The sequence below is a fragment of the Schistocerca americana genome, chromosome X, assembly GCF_021461395.2.
Source record: "Schistocerca americana isolate TAMUIC-IGC-003095 chromosome X, iqSchAmer2.1, whole genome shotgun sequence".
In the NCBI taxonomy this organism is placed as follows: domain Eukaryota; kingdom Metazoa; phylum Arthropoda; class Insecta; order Orthoptera; family Acrididae; genus Schistocerca; species Schistocerca americana.
In genome coordinates this window covers 793461872-793485986 of record NC_060130.1, presented here as the reverse complement: position 1 = coordinate 793485986, position 24115 = coordinate 793461872, and the positions used below count along the sequence as shown (strand labels likewise).

General features: G+C 39.7%; 1 protein-coding gene and 1 pseudogene across 2 annotated transcripts in view; one reads left to right on the top strand and one right to left on the bottom strand.

The window, feature by feature from the left end:
* LOC124554770 (laminin subunit beta-1) overlaps positions 1–24115 on the top strand; it is a 357587-nt gene that overhangs the window by 313888 nt on the left and 19584 nt on the right. For both annotated transcript variants that reach the window (XM_047128416.1, XM_047128415.1), the window contains 10 exons: positions 61–292; positions 7907–8070; positions 8245–8469; positions 9273–9472; positions 9583–9679; positions 17144–17335; positions 17741–17921; positions 18047–18231; positions 18644–18879; positions 19571–19753. In XM_047128416.1, coding sequence (XP_046984372.1) covers positions 61–292; positions 7907–8070; positions 8245–8469; positions 9273–9472; positions 9583–9679; positions 17144–17335; positions 17741–17921; positions 18047–18231; positions 18644–18879; positions 19571–19753 — 1895 coding nt within the window. The remainder of the gene's footprint in view (positions 1–60; positions 293–7906; positions 8071–8244; positions 8470–9272; positions 9473–9582; positions 9680–17143; positions 17336–17740; positions 17922–18046; positions 18232–18643; positions 18880–19570; positions 19754–24115) is intronic.
* On the bottom strand, positions 4127–4245 carry LOC124557178 (annotated as a pseudogene).

The window sequence follows — 24115 nt, the reverse complement described above, 5'->3', positions numbered from 1 at the left end:
AAAGAAAAACTTTTGCTGAATTATGTGTATTAGAGAACTCTGAGGTCACAATTTTTTCAGCATGCGACTGCAATTCTATTGGTGCACTTGACAACTTCTGTGATGTTCAGACTGGTCAGTGCAAGTGCAGAGCCAATACGTACGGCCGAGAATGTGATCAGTGTCAGCCAGGTTTCTGGAATTTCCCCAACTGTCAGCAGTGTACATGTAATGGGCATGCTGATGTTTGCGACCCTCAAACAGGAGCATGTACAGAATGTCGTGACTTTACATTGGGCCATAACTGTGACAGGTATGAACAGTAATACTTTGTTTTCATGAGATGTATTATGTATGATTTCCAGGTACCCTTTTTCACACAGCATTTGGTACTCAGTATTTAAAAAAAAAAAGGGGGGGGGGGCACACACTATTGCTTGCATATTGTTTTATTGCAGTGATAACTTTGTTTAACTTGTCTTACAGTTTTTTGTGATCATTATCATCAATTTCTCACCATATGGGAGCATAGAGCAAAGGAGAGCCACATATTACCTTTTAGTTTGCAACACTCACCTTGTATGATGATTGTTATTTTTTCACGTCATTGTTTCTATTTCATCCAGGACATTCCATTATCACTTTATCCATCATTACAGGATGTTAATCTTTAGCTGCATTGAGCTATAGTTTTATATTTGTAAATGTTGTAAGATTTGACAGATTTATTTAATTAGTTTTTAAATTGATAATAATCCTTTACTGTTTCTTATTAATGTATGACAGTTGTAATTTTCTGCCTTTCCCATTTTATTTTTTCCTCTTCAGCTTTGTGGGTAAGTGCCCCATATATAGAAAGCTAGAGGTTCCAAACTTGTTTTTGTGCAGTTGCCCTGTTGGATGTTATTTAAATATACTGAGTTATGTTGGCTATCTTTTAAAAAAGATGCCCGTCTTTTTGTGCATAATTTTTGTGACCTAAAAGATGAGACAGAATGGAATGGGACATACAGTGTTACGAAGTGACTATACATTGTGATGTATTAGTGGACAGCTGTTTTTCAGCCTTAAACTCTGCCCTATGCTGTGACAGTTTTCATAAATATCAATCTACTAATTGGCAATTGATGAGCAGCTTACCATAGATATGTCCATGTGCTCACTCTGGAAATGTTCTGCACAAGGTCAAACACAAAAGGAACACCACTGAAGCTGCAAATTTGTGTACTTACTAAACATGTTCAGTTAGTGGTGGTTGCCTTCAAAGTAATACTCACCTAAGACATCGTACATACCTTCATTCCCTCTGTAGGGCCCAGCTGGCCAAGGGTGGAGCTGAGTGGTGGACCAGTTGGGTTCAGTGACAGATTGGTGCTTGAAAAGAAACATTATTGCTTTTAATTGCAAAATTTATTTGTTGTCAATGAGAGACAGCAATGCACCACTCCAGCACAGCAGGCCGGCAGCTGTCAGCAGGCAGCTGATCCCTGCCCCAGATGAATGGTATTTGTGTCACTGCCTAGCAATGCTAATGTCAGACCCGGGAGGCAATCCAGCAGCCCATAGTGTGACAGGCTGCTGTTCAATCCTGGTTTTGAATCCATGGCTGCAACTGGTGGTGCCCTGTTGTCTCATTGTCTAGGGTAGCTCTGGTGTCATGGCCGTACTGTTGGGTTTCAAAAAAATATCCATGGATCAGGTTGCTGGATGGCTTTCTGTACCAAGTAAGTAAAAGCTGTCCAGAACAAAATTACAGTCACTATGGCACTAGGAATTGTGATACTCAAGGTCGTGGTTATCCATCATCTACCAGCCCGGTACTGCAGTGATCTGCCCCTCCTGTGCAGCTGTCGTCTGATTCAGAGAATGAATGAGACTTGGTTCCCAGGTATCATTTAAGAAGGTAAAGTTTCATTTAGGAAACATCGCCAAGGGTTCATCCAGTCAATACAGCCACAGTTGTGTCATGTTCAAGTGAGTAATGCCCATCATTGTAGCTGGTAAATTAAATGTTGGTCCTGTAATATCAAACATGATTCCATTAACTAACACCCTACTGTCTCTTAGATCCATGTTTCTTGCTCCCATAAGCTTCCCTTGTTCATGACAACTCACCACTACTATTACATCAACATACACCAAGAATACACAATGTAGATCTGCTCACTGAAAGTGTGGCTTCAGTTCCATCACCTCCTTTCAGCATGGCTGTCCCTGCCTTGCCCCTGAACAATTATATCGAACATGTTTTTCCTCCCCTCTGTATCATGCAAGTAGGACATATTGCCCCCACCCCACTTTGACGTTGTTGTAGTTCTTCTGCAGTCATTAAAACAGGTCTCTCTTCTGCTATTAGTAAAACACCTCTCTCTTCAATCTGCATGAACTTCCCCTCTGTTTCTGACCTTACTGGATATGTGTACTGTGTAACACCTAAACAGTGTGGGTCTGTGTGCTGCTGGTAGTTTAACTGATATGTACAACTGTGCAGTATCCATTCTCACCTCTACAGTTGTGCAATGATAGTAGAAAGGTAGGTTTTGATTGTTAGGCTGTGCTATCAACTTTAGTTTTGCTTGTAGCTCTTTCTGCACCTTTCTTAATCACTTTAGATATTACTCAAGTGACAATAGGACAGGACTTCAACTGCCAAGGCAGTGCCTGATGAATGGCTCCTTGCAAGTGTCCCAGATGATATCCCATAATGATAGCAGAAGTCTTGTTAGTTTTATTCTTGCAACCAACACTTTAATTCATGCTTTAACTGCCTTTAAATTTGGTTTAGAGTGCTAGTTGATGCTCTGACATAATGAATTATTTCTCCAGTGAGCACTGTTAAAGCATGTGTGTGTGTGTGTGTGTGTGTGTGTGTGTATGTGTGTGTGTGTTGTTCAGCATACCATTCTCCAAACTCCCAACATGTATGGAACGCCATTCTGCAACCATTGTATTTCCATCAAACAACTCTCTTGTGGTTTCTAGTGTCCCGTTTAGCTCACTCATGTTATCTACATCCACTGTCCCAAATATTGTCTTGAGTATCCTTTCTACAGCATCTATCCAGTCTCTCCTTTCCCTCCAATATTATCATCACACCACCTCTACTGCTTCTGACAGTTGTTCACTCAGTCATCCATATGCTACATGTAACTTCTGCTAATACTGGACTCAACATCAACACCTCCTTTAGCTTTTAAAATGCTTTGACACTCCTCAGACCACACAAATTTGATACCCTTTCTCAGCAACTGCATAAGTGGCCTTGCTATATCTACGAACGCTCTCACATATTTTCTATAATAATTCGTGAGGCCCAGGAAAGACTGTAATTCTTTGCTCATCCCTGCTGCTGGAAAATCTCACACAGCCTGTACCAATCTCAGATCGGTCCTCACACAATCCGTGCCAATTACATATCCCAAGTAATTCACTTCTTCTAGTGCAAAATGACACTTCTCAGTACTGTTAAATGTGTTGCCTGTAATCTCCAGAATACTTCTCTCTGTCACTGCTTATGCTCTTGAATATCTCCTGAAAAAAACCTGTGTCGTCCAAGTACACTAAACATTGATGAGGCTTTAATCCCTTCGACAGTCTTTCTAACAAATGCTGAAATGTTACTGGTGCATTTTTCAAACCAAATGGCATTCTTCTATACTGATAATATCCCAAAGGTGAAGAAAATACAGTCTTTTGTCTGTCTTCTGGAATCACCTCCAACTGATGGGGTCAACTCCTCAAATCCTCTATCAAGAAATACCAGCATTGCCCAAGATTCTCAACTGTATCTGTGATGTTTGGAATGAGGTGACCATCTGTGATCAAATGGTGATAGTCGCAGCAAAGTAGATACTGCCTTATACTGTCCATAGATTGTTTGGGCATGATTACAATTACTGCCACCCCTGCACAACTAAAAAAAAAAAAAAGAGAAGAAAAACCCTATCTGAACAAGCCATGAATGCCCAATGGTACTGACCAGCTGCCATGTTATCCCCATCCCTTGGGCATCACTGGATGCAAATATGGAGGGGCATGTGGTCAGCACAATGCTCTCCCAGCTGTAGTCAGTTTTCATGATCAGTATCATTACTTCTCAATCAAGTAGCTCCCCAACTGGCATCACAAGGGCTGAGTGCACCCCACTTGCCAACAGCATTTGGTAGACCCGGACAGTGACCCATCCAAGTGCTAACCAAGCCTTACAGTGCTTAACTTTGGTGATCGGATGAGAACTGGTGTTACCGCTGCAGTAAGACCGTTGGCCATGGGCAACTATGTTTTTCTATTATCCCCTCAGCTAACTGCTGGTTGATAAATTACTCTAAAATTGGCTGCAGGCACCATGGTATTCTTTATAGTTTCCAGTACACCGACACTTCATTCCCCCCTAGAAATCCTGTGTTTCATGAGGGGCATTGCAGTGAATGGCTGCCATGGAAAAAACAAATCCTGAAACTCTAACAACAGTTCTTCCATATGTGCTCTGTCTGTTCCTCTCAAATGTTTAACCTTCTCACACAACTTAATCTTAGTGGCATCTTGTGTGGCAGCCTCTTCATAGCTCACACCTTCTGTGCAGCATTCTTCCTCTCCTGGAATATCTAACACTGCCGCTAATGTTCCTTTCAACAATGTAACCTCCTTGGCACTAAAATTACTCATGTTTTGCTGTGCCCATATAACACTTCATCTCACTAAGCAACACACTGCATCTAATAAATCAATTCCCTCCAGTCATTTCACTATACACAACATGCCAACAACATACAATAATTCGAATTAAGCTTTAGTGTCACTGCTCATGGCTTAACTTAATTGCATACTATGATAGACACTCCTCGTGATAGATCAACATTGTCAACAGTGTCCCCTAGCTGGTATTTCTTCCCACTAAATTCCACCACATGCTGTTAAAGATCAATTATGGCATAATGCTGACGCAGAAAGTCTAACACTATGATCATGCTGTAACCCTCACTTCCACTGCCTAAACTTTGTTGCTTCCAATTGAAAATTAACCATTACCAACCTCCATGGCAGTGTATCAGCATCCCACACCCCATACAAACTACACTGAAGAGCCAAAGAAACTGGTGCACCTGCCTAATATTGTGTAGGAACCTCACGAGTGGCATGGTCTCAACTAATGTTTGAAGTAGAGCTGGAGGGAATTGACACCATGAATCCTGCAGGGCTGTTGATAAATCCACAAGACTACGAGGGGGTGGAAATCTCTTCTGAACAGCATGTTCCAAGGCATCCCAAATATGCTCAATAATGTTCATGTCAGGGGATTTTGGTGGCCAGCGGAAGTGTTTAAACACAGAAGAGTGTTCCTGGAGCCACTCTCTGGCAATTCTGGAAATGTGGAGTGTCACATTGCCCTGATGGAATTGCCCAAGTCCAGCAGAATGCAAAATGGACATGAATAGATGCTGTTGATCAGACAGAATGCTTACATACATGTCACCTGTCAAGAGTCATGTCTAGACAAATCAGGGGTCCCATATCACTCCAGCTGCACATGTCCCACACCATTATAGAGCCTCCACCAGCTTGATAGTCCCCTGCTGACGTGCAGGGTCCATGAATTCATGAGGTTGTCTCCATACCAGTACACATCCTTCTGCTCAATACAATTTGAAATGAGACTCGTCCAACCAGGCAACATGTTTCCAGTCATCAACAGTCCAAGGTCAGTGTTGAGAGGCCCAGGCAAGGCAAAAAGCTTTGTGACATGGTGCAGTTATCAAGGATAGACAAGTGGGCATTTGGAACTGAAAGCCCATATCAGTGATGGTTCGCACACTGTCACTTGTTGATGGCCCAGCATTGAAATCTGCAGCAATTTGTGGAAGGGTTGTGCCTCTGTCACATTGAATGATTCTCTTCAGTCATAGTTGGTCCTGTTCTTGCAGGCACTTTTTCCAGCCATAGTGATGAATTCATGAGGTTGTCTCCATACCAGTACACATCCTTCTGCTCAATACAATTTGAAATGAGACTCGTCCAACCAGGCAACATGTTTCCAGTCATCAACAGTCCAAGGTCAGTGTTGAGAGGCCCAGGCAAGGCAAAAAGCTTTGTGACATGGTGCAGTTATCAAGGATAGACAAGTGGGCATTTGGAACTGAAAGCCCATATCAGTGATGGTTCGCACACTGTCATTGTTGATGGCCCAGCATTGAAATCTGCAGCAATTTGTGGAAGGGTTGTGCCTCTGTCACATTGAATGATTCTCTTCAGTCATAGTTGGTCCTGTTCTTGCAGGCACTTTTTCCAGCCATAGTGATGTCAGAGATTTGATGTTTTACTGGATTCCTAATATTCACAATACACTCAGAAAATGTTCCTACAGAAAAATCCCCACTTCATCACTACCTCGGAGATGGTGCGTCCCATCACTCATGCACTGACTATAACACCACATTCAAACTCACTTAAATCTTGATCTGCCACTGTAGCAGCAGTAACTGATTTAACAACAGCACTAGACCCTTGTTGTCTTATGAAGGCATTGCTGACCGCAGCACTCTATTCTGCCTGTTTATATATCTCTGTATTTGAATACGCATGACTCTACCAGTTTCTTTGGTACTTCAGTGTATAACATGATGTGTCCCATTGCCTCCTATCCACTAAATCTCTCAAGGCCACTGCCACAGGCACTCAAGTGTCCACCATAAACTTATATCTTCTTCTGGCCTCACAAAAGTAACTTTGAAGTTGAAGTGACCCATGTCTGTCAAAAACTGCTAACAACCGTATCGCTCACCTCACAGTGAGGATACTGTAAGCTTTGACTCAGATGTCAAGCTTCGGGGGGTGGCACACCATCGTCTGACCACTGCTGGTGATGTCCGTTCTCCTGACACCACTCTGTAGGGCCTGGCTGGCCAAGGGTACGGCCAAGTGGTGGGTCATTGGGGCCCAGTAACAGACTGGTGGTTGAAAAGACACTTTATTGGTTTTAATTACAACATTTCTCATCATCAGTGAGAGGCAGTTACACCCTACTCTGGCGTAGCAGGCCAGCAACAGTCAGTGGGCAACTGGCCCCTACTTCAAATGGACGGTGCTCGCAATGGTGACCAGTGATGCTGACTTCAGACCTGGGAAGGAAGTAGACTATAGTATGAAAGGCTGCTACCCCATCCTCGTCTTGAACCCATGGCTGCAGCTGGCAGTACCCAGTCATCTTGTTGTCTAGTATAGCCCTGGTGTCATAGTAGTACTGTTGGCCTCTGAATGCCTCTGTTTCAAAATTCACAGTTATTCATACTGTTCCAGAGTGCATTTGTTGCACTGCTGACTGGCTCTTAGTCACGTACCTTATAACATAGTTGTAGCTCCAGTGTGGTGACTCTGTTCAGCATGCTTAAGCTATTACCATTGCACGATGTAGGTTTTGCAGAGTACAACTGGCCAGTCTTGCAACCCATTAGGATACTTTTCGCTGCACTGTGCTTACTGGCCATACCAGCCAGTGGTAGCTAATGCAACATTCCATGGCAGCTCTTACAGATTTCACCTGAGACTAGGTAGCGGCATTGACACCTGCATAGGTCAAAACACTTTTCAGTGTCATTTTCCCTGTAGCTGCCCAGAAGCTCCACCAATTTTGTCTTCTGGTCGAATTCAAGGACATGTCTGTAGTAAACTGCTTATCTATTGTTATTCAGTCAATCAGTTTTAATTAAATTTGTTACAGCATAATGGCACGTAAGGACTGAAAAACAATTGCAAACCACTATCCCATGACAAATAGCTTATTAGCAATATGAGAAGTGTCATTTTTTTCTCAAGGTTTCTTTTCTACATTAAAATAATTATAATGTATAAGTGTCTGTGATATTTGCAATTTATTGGCTGTCTAATTCTCTGTTAGCTTTTGTTAATTTATGAAAAATTTGTTGTGAATCAGATGCATTGAAGGATACTATGGAGATCCTAGAATTGGTATTGACATACCATGTAGGCCATGTCCATGCCCAGGAACAGCTGATTCAGGGCATTCATATGCAACACGATGTGCCCTAGATACATTAACTCAAGATGTAGTCTGTGAATGTGATGTTGGATATGCAGGTAATGATGAAATCAAATTACTTTTAAAGTTATTCTCTGAATATTTTAAGTACAGAATCAAATATTTTTGTAGGTTTTGGTCTGTATGAAATGAGCTATGCCATTGCTAATTTAAGCAGCTGCACATAACATTCTTAAATGTTATGTTTTCATTTTTTTCTTTTAAATTTTCAGGATCTCGGTGTGACGTTTGTGCGGACAACTATTTTGGAAATCCAGAGACTCCTGGAGGATCATGTCGGCCATGTAACTGTAGTAAAAATATTGATCTCGCTCTTCCTGGTAACTGTGATGCTCGCTCTGGTGAATGTCTCCAGTGCCTCTTTCATACAGAAGGATTCCATTGTGAAATATGTAAAGCAAACTATTATGGTGACGCAATAAACCAGCAGTGCGCAGGTACTGTAATCATTAAAGAGAAAAAGATTACAATATGTAAATTTCAAAGCAAAACTGTTCAGCAACACCTTGAAAACATACTGAAATAGCATCAACTAACTTAACTTCCACTTCATATTTAGTTTTCATAGATCTGTTTCTTTTCTTTCAGAAGTATTTTGTTCGGACTTAGGAAATTCCTTGTTGCAAACTTTGTTTTCAGTAACTGACAACTTGAAAATGAGGGAATTGGGTATCGAAAAAAAAACAAGAGATATTTATAGAGTAAATGCTTAGACACTTGTTTTACATAATTACTAGCATTCAACCTAAGAAGAGACTTCTTTACTTTAAAAAAAAATTAAAAACACAGTCTCCTTGTTTACATTAGATTTTTCAGCAATATGCCACTGCTATTTCAGTGTCTGTTTTAAATTGAATTCCTTATCTCCAGTAGTAATCAAATTTTGATGCACTACCTTACTAGTCTCAGAAGATACATGGCAGTTCCATAGATAGAATCAAAAGTGAAGAATCATTTAATGCTTTCAGCTTACATGTGATTCTTGGTCTTGTATAGCTGAATACTTGTGTGCTTTTCCATTTCCGTAGGTGTTCCATGTGGATTAAGTATGATGTACAATAATCCTTTTAGAGTTGAAGTTTCTACCAGTGTTAGCCTGAAAAATTGTTGCTTCTAGACTAATTCAATCTAACGAAAGTGAAAAATCAGAAAAAACAGTGCTGTATTGTGTGAAAAGTACATATTACACAATTTATACAAATTATATTAAACTAATTTGTGTGTATACTTCATTTTACAGAATGTGTTTGTGACATCCTTGGGACTAACAACACGGCAGGACCATGTGATCGCAATACAGGACAGTGTCCTTGTTTGCCAAATGTTATTGGTCAAAAATGTGATGAATGTAAACCAAACCACTGGAAAATAGCCAGTGGTACAGGCTGTGAACCCTGTGGTTGTGATCCTATAGGTTCTACAGCTGAACAATGCAATCTTGTAAGTATACTGATCACTAAAAAATATAATAATATTTTAGAGTGAGCAACACTTAAACTCTCGTATTTGAAACTATGTTACTGTTAACTTGAAGTTCCATTGTTTTACAGTTTGATGGACAATGTACCTGCAAGCCAGGATTTGGAGGACGGCAGTGCAATGAATGCCAAGCTAATCATTGGGGAAATCCTACAGTAAAGTGTCATGGTCAGTACTTGGAAGAAATCTTGTAGTTGGAAATCCTAGTCTCAACTATGGAAAAGATACTTATATTTTCATTGTTACAATGTGTATTGTGTATATTTTTGAAAAAAAAATTTTCACTAAGATTATATTAACATCATTTCCCAGTTGAGCTGTTGTACCAGTATAGTGTAGTCATGCTGGTACTCGTTGTTCTTAAGGAGGACATCATGTGAAAGCTTGGTAATATTTTCAGACTTGTTTACATGCCTATTAACCATTTAATTCTTTAACTATATGTCATTACATGTACTCCTTCTGTTACTTATTTTCCACCAAGGACTTTTGATTGCCATGCTGATACCAGTTTTGATTAGGTGTAAAGTACAATAATTTATTCTTGCAACAGTCTAAGACAGCGGAAAAATTACGAGGGAGGATCAGAAAGTAACATGAAATAATTGTTTTCTCCACTGGCATTGCAGCTGGAATGTTGAAATTTCATAATGATATGGTCTGAAGTTTGCACTACTGACAGTGTTTTGTTTCCATGTGCAGCTCTAACAAGAGAAGTCTAAACTATGAAACAAACACGGCGTGCATGTTACTGTCATCAACGTGTGAAGAACAGTGAAGTGTAGTGTGATATTTGTGGGCTAAAGGGCATAAACCGAGTGAAATTCACAATGACATGCAAGGCATGTATGGGGACAACTGTATGGACCATAAAAATGTCTCCAGGTGGTGTGCATTCTTCCACGAGGGCTGTATAAGCCTTAGTTATTTGTCATGCTCCAGGTGGCTGATAACAGCTGCAACGCTGCAGAATGTCAGAGCCATTGAGGCAACAATTTTGAACAACCATCATGTGCAACTGTGAACCTCTTCTCAGCAGTCCAACATTTCCTCTGGTACAGCGTATGAAATCGTTCATGACATGTTGAACTTTACAGTTAGTACTCACTGGGTGCCTATGAACCTGATAGACAACTACAAGGATCAGTGAATAATGACAAGCTTGGATCACTTAACGTACTATGCTGCAGAAGGGCATGACTCTCTGAAAAGAATCGTCACTGGTGGAATATGCATAGTGTGCTATCAGTGAGCTCTGCTGAACATGGGACCATTGTGAATGCTGCAGCCTAAATCAAAACTTTTCTTAAGTTGCATTGTGCCCTGCATGACAAACGCCACAAATTTACTGCTGACAATGTCGGAAAACTTCACGATAGTGCTTGCCCCCCTGTTGCTGTTCCTGTTTGTGAGAAAATCGGCAAATTTGGGTGGGAGGGGCTCCAGGATCCACCATAAAGTCCGGACCTTGCACTGTCGGACTTTCATCTGTTTAGTCCCATGAAGAAATTCCTGATGCACCAGCACTTTGCAACAGATGTGAGTGTGAAATCAGCAGTCTGCAGATCGTTATATTATGACCAAATGGATTTCTACAAACAGGGCATGTTGAAACTGGTAACAGAATGGGAGAAATGTGTTGAGTACATTGGTGACAATGTAGAAAAGTAGGTAAAAGGTGCAAATTTATTTCTGATTTATTTGTTTTGTTACATATTAAGATTTTGGTAATAATATTATCAAGAATTACTTTCTGATCTTCTCTCGTGTATATTGTAATAATTGCTCATTGCTGTATAGACTTCTGCCAAGCAAAGTCTGTCAAAATTGTCCATAATGAATGCTGCAAACATTGACTCTTGCAGATGTAAAGGATACTTATATTCATACATACAGTGCCAAGAATCAAGACTCTACTATTATGTCTGTGCAGGAGAGATAGCAAATAAGGAATGCAATGTTGAAAAAACTAAGGATAAGAAAGGAGAAGCAGATAATGAGATGCCATTTTTCAGACAATCTTTTTATTTTAGCAGTAGAAGAAATCTGTAGAAAGACACGTTGAGATAGAGACAGAAAGAAACTTAGTAGTTGAATGAAAATGTGTAAGATGAGGATTAAGAAAGAAATAAGCTAATAACAAAATCAGAGAATGAAACTCAGCTTACACAAATGACAATAAAATAGTAGATTGGGCACCAGAACATTGAAAAACTCATTTGAACATAGTGTTCAACAGTGTTAACTTCGCAGCTTAATTCCTAAATATGAAACAGTGAACCAATAACTTGTAGTGGAAAGAAAACTGAATTTTGACTTCCATTTGCTACCAAAGATGTAAAACATTTTTGTACATAGCATTGCAGACAGTAAGTGGAAAATTGGGGCCAAACTCCACAATAGCTCTGGGTTCAGTGTGGGGCGGTGGTGGGGTACTGAGTGGACTGCTGTGGCCTGTTGTGGGATTGTGTACCACTGCGGGCTATGGCGGGGACAAAGCCTCTCCATCGTTTCTAGGTCCCCACTTCCATACAATAAAATACAAGTGGAAAATTGGTGAGAAGATACAAACGAATCAGGGAAGTGATGACATAGCACTGTAAATGGGAAGTGCATTAATCAACAATTGTAATGTGGCCAGAAGCCATGTTGAACTTCATTTGAGATCATGTAAAGCCCTTGGGTTTCCAGCCGGGTGGAAGCATTAAAGATACTGTGATGTTTTGAGAAGTCTTCGTTTTCCGGTGAAGTGATGAGATATTGTGGATGCCTCAATATTTTAGACAGGTGTTCAATAAGTAATGCAAAACTTTTTTTCTGAAAACAGATTGGTTTTATTCAGAATTCCAATACACCATATTATTACCCATTCTTTTGCTAAAAAACCCTATTTTTCAACATAATCTCAGTTCAGTGTGATAGCCTTATGTCACCTTACTGGGAGGGCCTGTATGTCTGCATGGTACCACTCTACTGGTTGACATTGGAGCCAACATCTTGCTCATCCACAAACTGCTTCACACAATTTGCATCCTTCATTGGGCCAAACAGATGGAAGTCAGAAGGTGTGAGATGTGGGTAGTAGGGTGGGTTAGGAAGAACAGTCCAATGAAGTTTTGTGAGCTCCTCTCGGATGCACAGACTTGTGAGGCCTTGGGTTGGCATGGAGAAGGAGAAGTTCATTTGCATTTTTGTGGAGATGAACACGCTGAAGTCGCTTCTTCAGTACCATGAGGGTAGCACAATAGGCTCCAGACCTTTCCACTGCACGTTGAGGGAGGACATCAAACAGAATAGCTCCTTCAGAGTCCCAGAAGACTGTTGGTATGACCTTAGCAGCTGAGGGTGTGGCTTTGAGCCTTTTCTTCAGAGGAGAAGTGGCGTGGTACCAATCCGTGCATTGTCGTTTTGTTTCCAGTTCGAAGTGATGAACCAATGTTTCATCACTTGATGATGATCGACAAAAAGTTATCATGATCAGCTTCATACCAAGCAAACAGTTCTGCACAGATTGTCATCCATTGCTCTTTATAGTCTTCTGCTAGGGGGCGCACCGCAAGGAACCCAGCAAGAACACAACCTTGAGTACTGCAACTGATGGACTAGTGTGTCAGCACTACCAACAGAGATGCCCAGTTGAGCAGCAAGGTGTTTGATTGTTATCCATCAATCATCTCAGATGAGTGTGTCAGCATGTTCCAGCATAGCAGGCGTCACAGCTGTATGCAGCCAGCCAGCACGTGGGAGATCAGACAGGTTTGCACGACCTTGTTGCGATAATGATAGACTCCTCATCCAACAATGCACTGTGCTTTAGTTAACTGCCAGGTCTCTGCTGATATTCTGCAAGTGCCTATGTATATCTGTGATGCTCTGGTTTTTTGCCAAAAGAAAGTCAATGACAGCTCTCTGCGTGTATGCAGATATATTATAGGTGCCATCTTGAAGGCCATGTATAGCACCACCACCTATTGGTATTTCATGGAACTATAGGAGCTGAAGCAGGAGTATTCCTTGATGTCCCACAACAAATTCCTCACTTTTTGAACTGAAACTGGCTGAGAAAAAAAAAAGTGTTGGCCTCTCAGATACCAGTGGTGTGCCACCTCCACCAAGCTGCAAGCAGCTAGGTCCTGTGTGGTTGGTGGGGGTGGGGGTGCACTTGAATTTCTACAAGGTCACTCAGGATGCATCTTGCATCCTGGACAGTGCTGAGAATGCTTTCATTGTATTGCTTCTAATGTGGGATTCCACGAAAAACTAGGTTGGTAAACTTCAACCCTATTGACAAGATTTTTGTGGATACTTATTTCTATTGATTTCTTTACAATGGTGTCCCAGCAACCCATTGCTCAGGATAGCAACTTGGTGTTCTCAAAATCAAAAGTGTGGTATTGCTGTGCCATTACTTATTTCTCTGGGTGTCTTAGTTTTTCACACCTTATGCGTTCCCCCACAGTATTTTGAGATGCAGCACTGTGACTGTCTGATGTATTGGTAACCACATTCACAAGGGATGCTGTATATCCCTGGTGTGTTAAGTTTGGTGGGTCTTTCACAGGTACAAGATACTCTGTCTTGTGTGGTGGTTGGAAGATGGTTTTGATGTTTCACTTTTCTAGCAACTTCTCAATATGGCAGAGTGCGGCCCACAGTAAGGAAAGAGAGAGTCTCTTGCATCCTTCCTCCTCTCTTCATTTTTCTGAATCTTTTTTATTCTTGAACATCTTTTGATCAGTGCTTCACTGTACCCATTTTTAAGGAACAAATCCTTTGGGAGTTATAGCTCAGCTATGAAGCTTTGTCTGTTGCAGGTGACATGCTCCCTATATACCATGGTGCTTAGCACTGTCTGCCTCTGCTGCAGATGATGGCAGGTTGTTGCATGCAGGTACAGATACAGGTCTGTATGGGTCTTCTTCCTATACACTGTATTCTTTTTTATCAGTTTATCCAAGAAAGGAAGACATCCATTCTTCTCTGCTTCCATAGTGAAAGTAATATTGTGATGGCTGCTGTTAAGATGGCTCAGAAACTCATCCAGCATCTGTCATGTTCCCACACTACAAATGTATTGTTGAGATAGCAGAAGTAGTGCTCAGGTTTTTATCAAACAGTTTGAAGTGTCACCTCCTCAACATGTTAAAGTGTTGTTCTATGTTGAGATCTCAGGGCCACTACACCTGCTTGCTCAAAAGATTCCCTGTTGCACTTGAAATAAACGGTAATCAGTGCATGCTCAAAAAATGTAGGTATTTGTGGCTCAAGCTGTTGGGCCAGGATCACTAAGAAGTCATGAAGAGGTACTATTTGGGAGAATTATGCAACATCAAAGCTCGTGAGCAGGTCATCTCTTGGCAGTCAAGTGCCCTTAAGTACTTTAACAAAATCAACTGAATGCCTAACATGGTGACTGCATCAAAACATTACTTCATTACCTTCACTACAGAAGTAGAGGAGAATGGATATCTCCTTTACCTGGATATTCTAGTAAAGAAGGCAGATGGTACACTAGGCCATGCAGTGTATGGGAAGAAGAACCACACAAACCTGTACCTGCTTGCAACGAATTGCCACCATCCAGCACAGATGCAGATAGGGCTAACACCTTGATACATAGGGTGCATGTCATCTGTGAAAAAGGAAGCCTCCCATATGAGCTACTACACCGAAAGGAAATGTTCCGTAAAAATGGGTACAGTGAAGCACAGATTAGAAGGGTGTTAAAAAAAGATGCAGCAAGCTGAGAAGAGGAAGATGCAGACTAGTGGCTCTTTCTTTTGTAAACCCTCATTGCCAGTTTTGTAAAGGCCTCATCACTACTGCTGTGGAGGCCAAGTTGCCACTGTTGTTACAGTAAGCAAGTTCATGAAATGTCTTCTGGTGCAGTACACCACTAAGACAATTTCTCCCTGCCACTGTTACATTGCAATGCCTCAGGGCCAGGTAACAGAAGGTTCTACAACACCCCAAAAAAATTAGTAATGAAGTCACACAAATGAGTTAAAAAGGTTTACTTATCTTTGTGACTTGTTGAATAATGAAGTCTGCAACACTGCTTGTAATATAACACAAAAAAGGCCCTCAATGGGTACCCGCAAATAATTGTAGGTAAACTTCATAGTACATAGCAAATGCAATTTACAAAAACTGTCTGTTCACTTCTAAGAGTTCACTAAATGACATTCCCTGTTCCAAGTCAGACCTCGATGATGATATGTAACCAAGTGGATGAGAGCTGCTCTTCTGTCTTCTGAGTAGGCTTCTGTCTGTTGTTGTCCAGTCATTGGCAGATTGTACTAGAGTGGCAATTGTCCAAGGCGAAATCGATATCTTCATCCTCAGCACCACCGGTGGTGCTGGTGGTACTCGCACAAGTGGAGAGTCTCTATGGCACTGGCACCAGCTCGCATCTTTGTGCCTGTGGTACTTTTGCCCTGGCTGTGTCTTGTTCAGATGACACAGCACTTTCCTTTCTTACTTGGGCCCACTCTGGCAAAATTGTGAGGCTGCATGAAACCTTAAACATCAAAACCATCCTCCAATCACTATGTAAGATGAAAGAGTTCCTTGTCCCTCTGAAAGACCCCCAAAACTATACATGCTGGGGATATACAGCATCCCTTGTGAATGTGACCACTAATACATTGGGCAAATGCAGTGCTGTACCACAAAATACTTTGGTGAACACATTATGTGTGTGCAACTGGGACACACAGAGAAATTAATAATGGCAGTGTGTAGCATAAATGAATATCACACTTTTGATTTTGAGAACACAAAGTTGCTACATCAAGCAACTGGCTGATGGGACAGCATTTTAAGGAAATCAGTACAAAGAAGGATCCATAAGAACTTTGTCAATAGGTTCATAAAATGATAAGAACCTCACAGTAGCAATTAACGCTCATCATGGTGTTTCAAGCAATTTCACATCCTTTAGTGAAAAACCTGAACTGGTGTGCCCAGACAGTAATAAAGAAATTATACAAAAAATGAAATCCGTCTCTCAAAGCACTACTGCATTTGCTCTTATATGCATAAGAGGGGTGTATCACATTATAAACCATATTTAGGAGCCCAGCAATAAACCTAATGCCCTCTAATTGACAGAGAATAAGATGTGGAGAGAAACTGATGCACAGAACTACATCTTCAAAAACTTTGAATTAAGAAAGTATTTAACTGCAGATAAGGAGCAGTTTGTAACAACACGAAAAGAACATTTGGTAAGAATCCATGTCAGAGCCAACTATCTTCCAAGTACCATGCTGGCAAAACATTATGAAGCAGAATGAATTAACAAAATGTAAGAGGATAACAATTTCATTATGCGAGTAAAGATGAAAAATTACCTGGAGTATATGTCCTGTAAACATGTACTCTCCTTGACAGCCAAAAGAGAAGTCCAGAGAATGAGGATTTTACTAGTATAAGTACGTATAAGAGTAGAAAGTATAAAATTGTAAGTATGACAAATAGCAGATAAATTAATCACAAAATTTTGTTGATGAAGATGCTTGCAAATGATATATGTATATAATGGAATGTCTATTGCCACTGTTTTTATCGATGAGTCATATTTTTCTGTGTTTAATTGTGCACTACTGTAGTTGAACTATTGTTTTACAGCTTGTGAATGTGACCCTGATGGTTCACTTACAATGCAGTGCCACCGTGAAAATGGAACCTGTATTTGTCTTGAGGGGATTGGAGGAGAAAAGTGCAATGAGTGTGCACGAGGCTATCTGGGTTCAGCTCCACAATGCAGTCCTTGTGGTGAATGCTTTACGAATTGGGATCGTATCCTCAACGAGCTAAGAGGTAAACAGGTCTATGTAAATTTTGTCTATTTTTCAATAATTTAATTATGCAGTTATTGCATAGATTATGTATACATTCTGTTCACTTACAATGAAATATGGAAAATAATGCCAAGTAAAAATGTGTCTCTGAAGCACACCACATATACTGTTTTTCATGTAAGTTACAGGAAACTGTCAAAAGGAAACAATATCAGGCTATCTTTTTTTGTAGTTTTGCTACAGATGTTAAGCATGTATGTTATGTCATCAGTACCAAACTTTAATATATAACTGCAAGCTCCTAGAAGAATAAAGAACTGTGTTGCGAAAACTGCTAAATGATTATTAGCTTGCATTTGTAATTTGATATCTCTATCATTTCCCGAATAGTTAAATAAGTTGTTCTTGGTCATTTATTGATTAGATCAGACAAATCGAATTATCCAAGATGCATCAAAAATTAAACAGACTGGAGCAACTGGCGCCTACACTCGTGAATTCGATCAGATGGAAAAGAAACTTGAAGAAATTAAACAGATGCTAAGCAACACTTCAATCAGTTCTCAGGATCTTGAATCACTAAACAAACTTGTGGAAGACTTGAGGTAATTTATAATGATCTCATGGTGACTGGTATTGATGAACATTTTATCTCTTCAATCATTCACTATTTATTTCTGTAAATATTAATATAAATCATACTCATTTTTCTTTATTTACTTGTTTACAGAGGAACACTCAACCATTCATCGCATGGACTTGATGATGTTGAGAAAATCCTACAAAATGCCACCCAGAGGATTCTTTTGGCACATGAGGCTCTGAGAGATCTCCGTGTCAAGAAAGACAGGCTTAATGCTACAGCTCTTGGCTTAAAAGAAAATGCTACTAGGTTGCAAGAAGCAAATGTTGAAGGTATGTAAAAGGACATATATTTTGCTCATTATAGAGGTTGTTCAAAAATTTGGCAACAGTGCAGACACTAAAACCAGTGTTGGCATTAAAATAGGTAACAATACTCAGGAATAGGGATCCTAATACTAAAATGTTGAATGAAAAATAAACTAATGAAATTGTTGTAAAATTTGAAATTGATATGCAATGAAACAGAAAATAACTGGATCTCTCATTTCATCATCAAGTGGCTGAATTTGCAAGGCCCAGTTGTTGAATTGATGGAAGAAATAAATCTCACATCAGACATGTTTTCTACACATGATAATATTTTGTCCCCTTTTTACCCTTCAGTTTCATCTCCTCCTCCTTGCTAAATTCTGTTATGTCTATGAAAATTAATGAGACGATTTTCTTTTATTTTGTTTTTCAGGTGCTTTGAATCTCACACGCGAAGCATGGGAGCGCTCTGAGAAAGCTCAACAAATAGCTGATGACAGTCAGTCAGCAATTGCAGATTCAGAAAGACAGTGTAAACGTGCTGAAACCCTTGTTAATCGCACCAGTAACCAATTTCTTAGACTCCAAGATGAAAACACTGAAGCACTTGCAGACCTTGAAACTAAACTTTTAGAGCTAGAAGAACAAATTCCAGATATTAACAACCAGGTGAGACAATGTGAATAGTAGGGATTTTATTTAACATTTGCTATTTACAATTGTGTGACCATTTGTATGGTCACACAAACCTGTTGCAAAGGTGCAACTAAACATTGTTTATCCATAGTCAGTAGCAACCTGAACATATTTATTATTTAATTTTAAGTTGCAAATATCTTGTATGTAGAAGGACGAACTTATTATAACACTGAACACATCATGTACAGGTTTTGTCCCTTTTTGCTTGTCTATGTGTGACAGCTGATAGAAAGACAAATTTAAATGTCAGTAAATTCTTCTTATGAATATTTATTTATAAAATTTATCTTGTCATAGCATGCTGGAAAGACATTGTGAATATAAATAATGAAAGGTAACAAGATTTCAGATGAATTCTTCTTCAGAGCTCAGAATTCATCTGGAAGCTTAACAGTGGTGTCAGCCTAGTTAATGTGTTTATCAGTGATTCAATGCCTCAACTATATGGTGTGTTGTTACCTTTACTCCTTCCATTATTTATATCCGATAAAGGACATTCCATAACCATATTACACTGTGGGTATTATGTTTTAATAGGTACATACAAGTGTACTATGAAATAAATCTCAATGTTGTCAAGTATGCAAACTTTGGGGAGAGCTATTATAGAAATTAAGTATACACCAGTTATTTTTACTGAAGTTTGGCATAATGTACACAGGTTTGTGGCAAGCGTGGGGACCCATGTGACAAGCTGTGTGGTGGTGCTGGTTGTGGCAGCTGTGGAGGGCTGTCCTGTGAGCAAGGTGCTGTTACTATGGCAGAACGTGCACTCAAATTTGCTGAAGATGCCAGGAAAACTGTTGAAGATAAGGAGGCGGAAGCAGATGATTTATTAAGAGGGGTATGTTTAATCAGTTGATCATTTATTTGTCACACACCAATGAGCCATAACTTCTGCAAAGTTATTATGATAACTCAAAGCTGTATATGTACTGTCATCAGACTGGAGTAAACATTCTTCATTGCACATGTATTGGGCAATGGTGATAGAATGGGAAGAACATTCTTTGTAGCAGCAATTAATCACTAAGTCAGCTCTAATCATTAAAATTACTTCTATCTGTACACCTAAGCATGGTAGCAACCACTACTTTTAAAAATGAGGCTGGAGTCATTTTGGAATACAACAATTAATGAATCTTTCACAAACTAAAGAAGCTGCATTATTATCAGTTTGGAAGGAAGAAAATCAAAACCTACCTTTAACTTATTGTCAAAGGTGGAAAATTGTTAAGGAAATAACTGACTTCATCAAGCCAACAGAATCAGACACAGTTATTTAGAAGCCCTCTTTTTAGGCATGTGCTACAATAATGGCTGTTGCATGTGAAGTTTAGGAGTGTTTTCATTTTTGAATGCATAAAATGTGACCTTGTCACTATCAGAGATAATCCTCTGTCATTAATAGTGACACTATTAAATCTCTGATACTTTTGAGGATTGAACAATGAATTAATCACCAATTTGCAACATTATTTCAGGGTATAAGAATTTCCAGAACGAAAACCAAAGCTAACGACCACCAAAAGTTACTGAGAAATTGAGGAAAGTACTTATACCATGATTATACAGAACAGACATATTAAAATGAGTACATGGGCTTGCATCATGATAAGTAAAAACAATTTTCACTGGCTAGTTGTCATTAAAAATGGAAAATTTCCGTGAAAATATCAAATAAAATATGGACATATGCTGTGATAAGTATTTAAACAGTGGATACAGTTCTATAAAAATATAGTAGATGGTACATACTGTCCTCAACAGTAAACAAAATTCTTCTTTGTCTCCAGTGTTTGTTCTGTGATAGGAGGGTTCTCATGTGATGGGCAATTGTACATACATCATATGAAAATTGTTTTACTTTAATTCTGTTGCTTGGTGCCCTTCTTGTCACCACAGTCATTCATCCTAAGACCATATATCTGCACATCTTACAAACTTTCTTTTATTTGAATCTAAATATTACAAGACTTTTTCTCCAAACTATGTGCCACTTTTTTTATATCTTTAAACTGTGTGTATCTGTTTGTGGAGTGCTTGTCAGTTCTATGAAGATGTTTTGTATCTAAAAAATAATATGGATAAATTTTAGGCCTTATTTGTTGTGTATATATGCATCGGTAATATAATGGTAGAATTTTTATCATGTTTAATGACATTTATTTGATTCCTAGCTTTAAATTAAACATTCGTCTCAGTAATGTTCCTTTCTAATTGCGTAGAACAAGTAAACTGTTCCTTTTGCACAAAGTACACTACGGTAGTCTTGGTATAGGATCAGTGTGCTAACTTTTGTAGAAATAGACTGATTATTTTGTGGGTGGTTTCAGATGATTAGTATATTAGGAGGGATAGGAGGGGGAGATTGAGAGGGAGAGGGTGACATCAACGAATGTTCTTTCCAAGTGGAGACTTACATACAAACACAGTACAAGGTATGTTCACGTGCAGCACCATCTTTGAAAATGAAGGGGTTTAAAAGTATGGTGCAGGTACTGTTCTCACATATGGTATGATCTCAAGACATTGGAGCATGCCAATATCTCTTGCACAATGTTGTCAAAGCACCAGCAGTAGGATTCCAATGAAAAGCTGATCATAAAGTTATGGTGGCACTGTTGTTTTCTTAATACCAAAAGTCCAGAAGCAGAAAGTGTACTGGTCAAGTGAAGTCAAGAGCAAAGCTGGCTGCAGTGTTGTCTTCTTATAAGCACCAAGCCTTTTCCTATCACTGATATAATCCTGGTTGGCACAATAGCGCCATTCCCATTCTGGCCCGCTCCATAGCTTCTGCCTTGTTGTCACTACCAATGTCCTTTGGTGCAGCAGTATACATTGTTGAAAGTGGTCAAATCCTTCTGTTCTAATGAGAATGATACGTGGTTCCATTTTGTGAAGTACTGGCCAACACATTTTGTGGAGCCCTATCTTGGGATTAAGATAGTCATAATGTCATATAAATCACTGTGTTAGATGAAAGAAAGTTGATTATGATCATTCTATATCTGCCATTTTAGAGTTTGATATACGAGGGCTGTCAACATACATTCAATTATCGAAATATTTTTTTTTTTTTGTTATGTTGGTACACATGTCCGAAACATATGTTGACAGTTTCATGTGTACAGCATACTTCATTTGTTTTTTACAGATAGAAAGGTTAGACATGCTTTAGTGCGCACTGTGATTTTTGATTATTGTAAAAATGGAGCAAAGAATTTCCTTCAAATTTTGTGTGAAAAATGAAGAACTGTTGCATGAGCACAGCTCAGGAGCTCTTGAATGATGTCAATGATGTTCCTTATTTGCTCAAAAGGGTCATAACTGGTGACAAAACATGGGTTTATGGTTATGACATCAAATCCAAAGCCCAGTTGTCCCAATGGAAGCATCCCGGAGAGCCGAGATCGAAAAAAACGTGCCAAGTTTGATCAAATGTCAAAGTTTTGCTGACTGTTTTTTTCAATTACCATGGCATAGTGCACCACGGATTTTTGCCTCAAGATTGTACGGTTGATAAGGAGTATTATCTTGATGTTATGCACTGTTTGCGAGAAGCAATACGCAAAAAACATCCAGAATTGTGGAAAAATAATTCGTGATTTTCGTATCACGACAATGCACCTGCTCATTCATTGTTGCTTGTGAGAGATTTTTTGGCCGAAAACAATATGACAATCATGCCTCAGCCAGCTTATTCACAGGATTTGGCCCCCAGTGACTTTTTCCTGTTCCCAAAACTGAAGAGACCTTGAAAGGACAAAGATTTTCGATGATTGCGGAAATAGAAACTGAATCACTGAATGTACTCAAGGCTGTACGGAAAAGTGCTTATGAGAAGTGCTTAGAGGATTGGAAGAAGTGTTGGCACAAGTGTATTGTATCTGAGGGGGATTACTTTGAAGGGGACAACCTGATTATTGATGAATAAATAAATATTTTTTCATAAAAATATAAAGTCACCTCACTTTTTGAACACACCTCGTACCATACTGGAAGCGGCCTTCCATACGACCACATTTGTGATCACAAGTCTGTTAGGAAATATTACAGCTAATAGTGCATGATTTGAATACTGTGCACCAAAACCAACATTTTGATGATTTCTGTTCGTATACTAAGGTGCATTAATACACATGTATTGTTACTCTTATTTCCTTCCCTCTAACATGTGGACTTATCTTCAGTAAGTAAAGCAATACATTTTTATCGACCAATTTCAGTTGAAAAAATGTGTAATTTGTTTTGGGACATTGTGGAATATTCCCTTTCAGCCCCTATTGTTTCATGAAGTTCCAATAGGTGGTGGCACTATACGTAGCTTTAAAACGGCTGCCTGTAATGGCAATGCATTCCAAACTGAGAGCTGTCATTTAGTTTCTTTTGGCAGAAAACCAGAACACTGCAGATATTCATCGGTGCTTGCATATTGTCTACAGACCTGGCAGTTAGCAAAAGCTCAGTGAGTCACTGGGCGAGGTGTCTGTCATCATCGCAACAAGGTCGTGCAAACCTGACTGATTTTCCGTGTGCCAGCCGGCCAAAAATAGCTGTGACACTTGCAATGTTGGAATATGCAGATACTCTCATTTGAGGTGATTGACAGATCACACTCAAACACCTGACTGCACAACTGGATATCTTTGCTGGTAGTCCTGACACATTCACCCACCATTTGGGGAACTCAAACATGTGTGGCTATTGGGTTCCCTGCCATCTAACAGAAGACCACGAAGAGCAATGAAGAACCATCTGTGTGGGATTGCCTGCATGTTACAAGCATGATTGTGACAGTTTTTGTTGAACATTGTCACAGGTGATGAAAATTAGGTTCATCACTTCAAACCAGAAAAAGAAAAAAAGTCAATCCATAGAGTGGCATCCCACCAACTCTTCCCTGAAGAAACAGTTCAAAGCCACACCCTCAGGTGGTAAACTCATGGTGACAGCCTTGAGGGACTGTGAAGTGGTTATTCTCTCTGATGCCTTCTCTCACGTTGCAATGACCAACTCGGAAATATATTGTGCTACCCTCAGGAAATAGAAGAAATGACTTTAGCATATTCATCACCACGTAAGTGCAAACAAATTTCTCCTTGTCCGTGATAACACAAGACCTCACAAAAGTTTGCACACCTGACAGGAGCTCACAAAACTTCACTGGACTGTTCTTCCTCATTCACCCTGCAGCCCAGATATC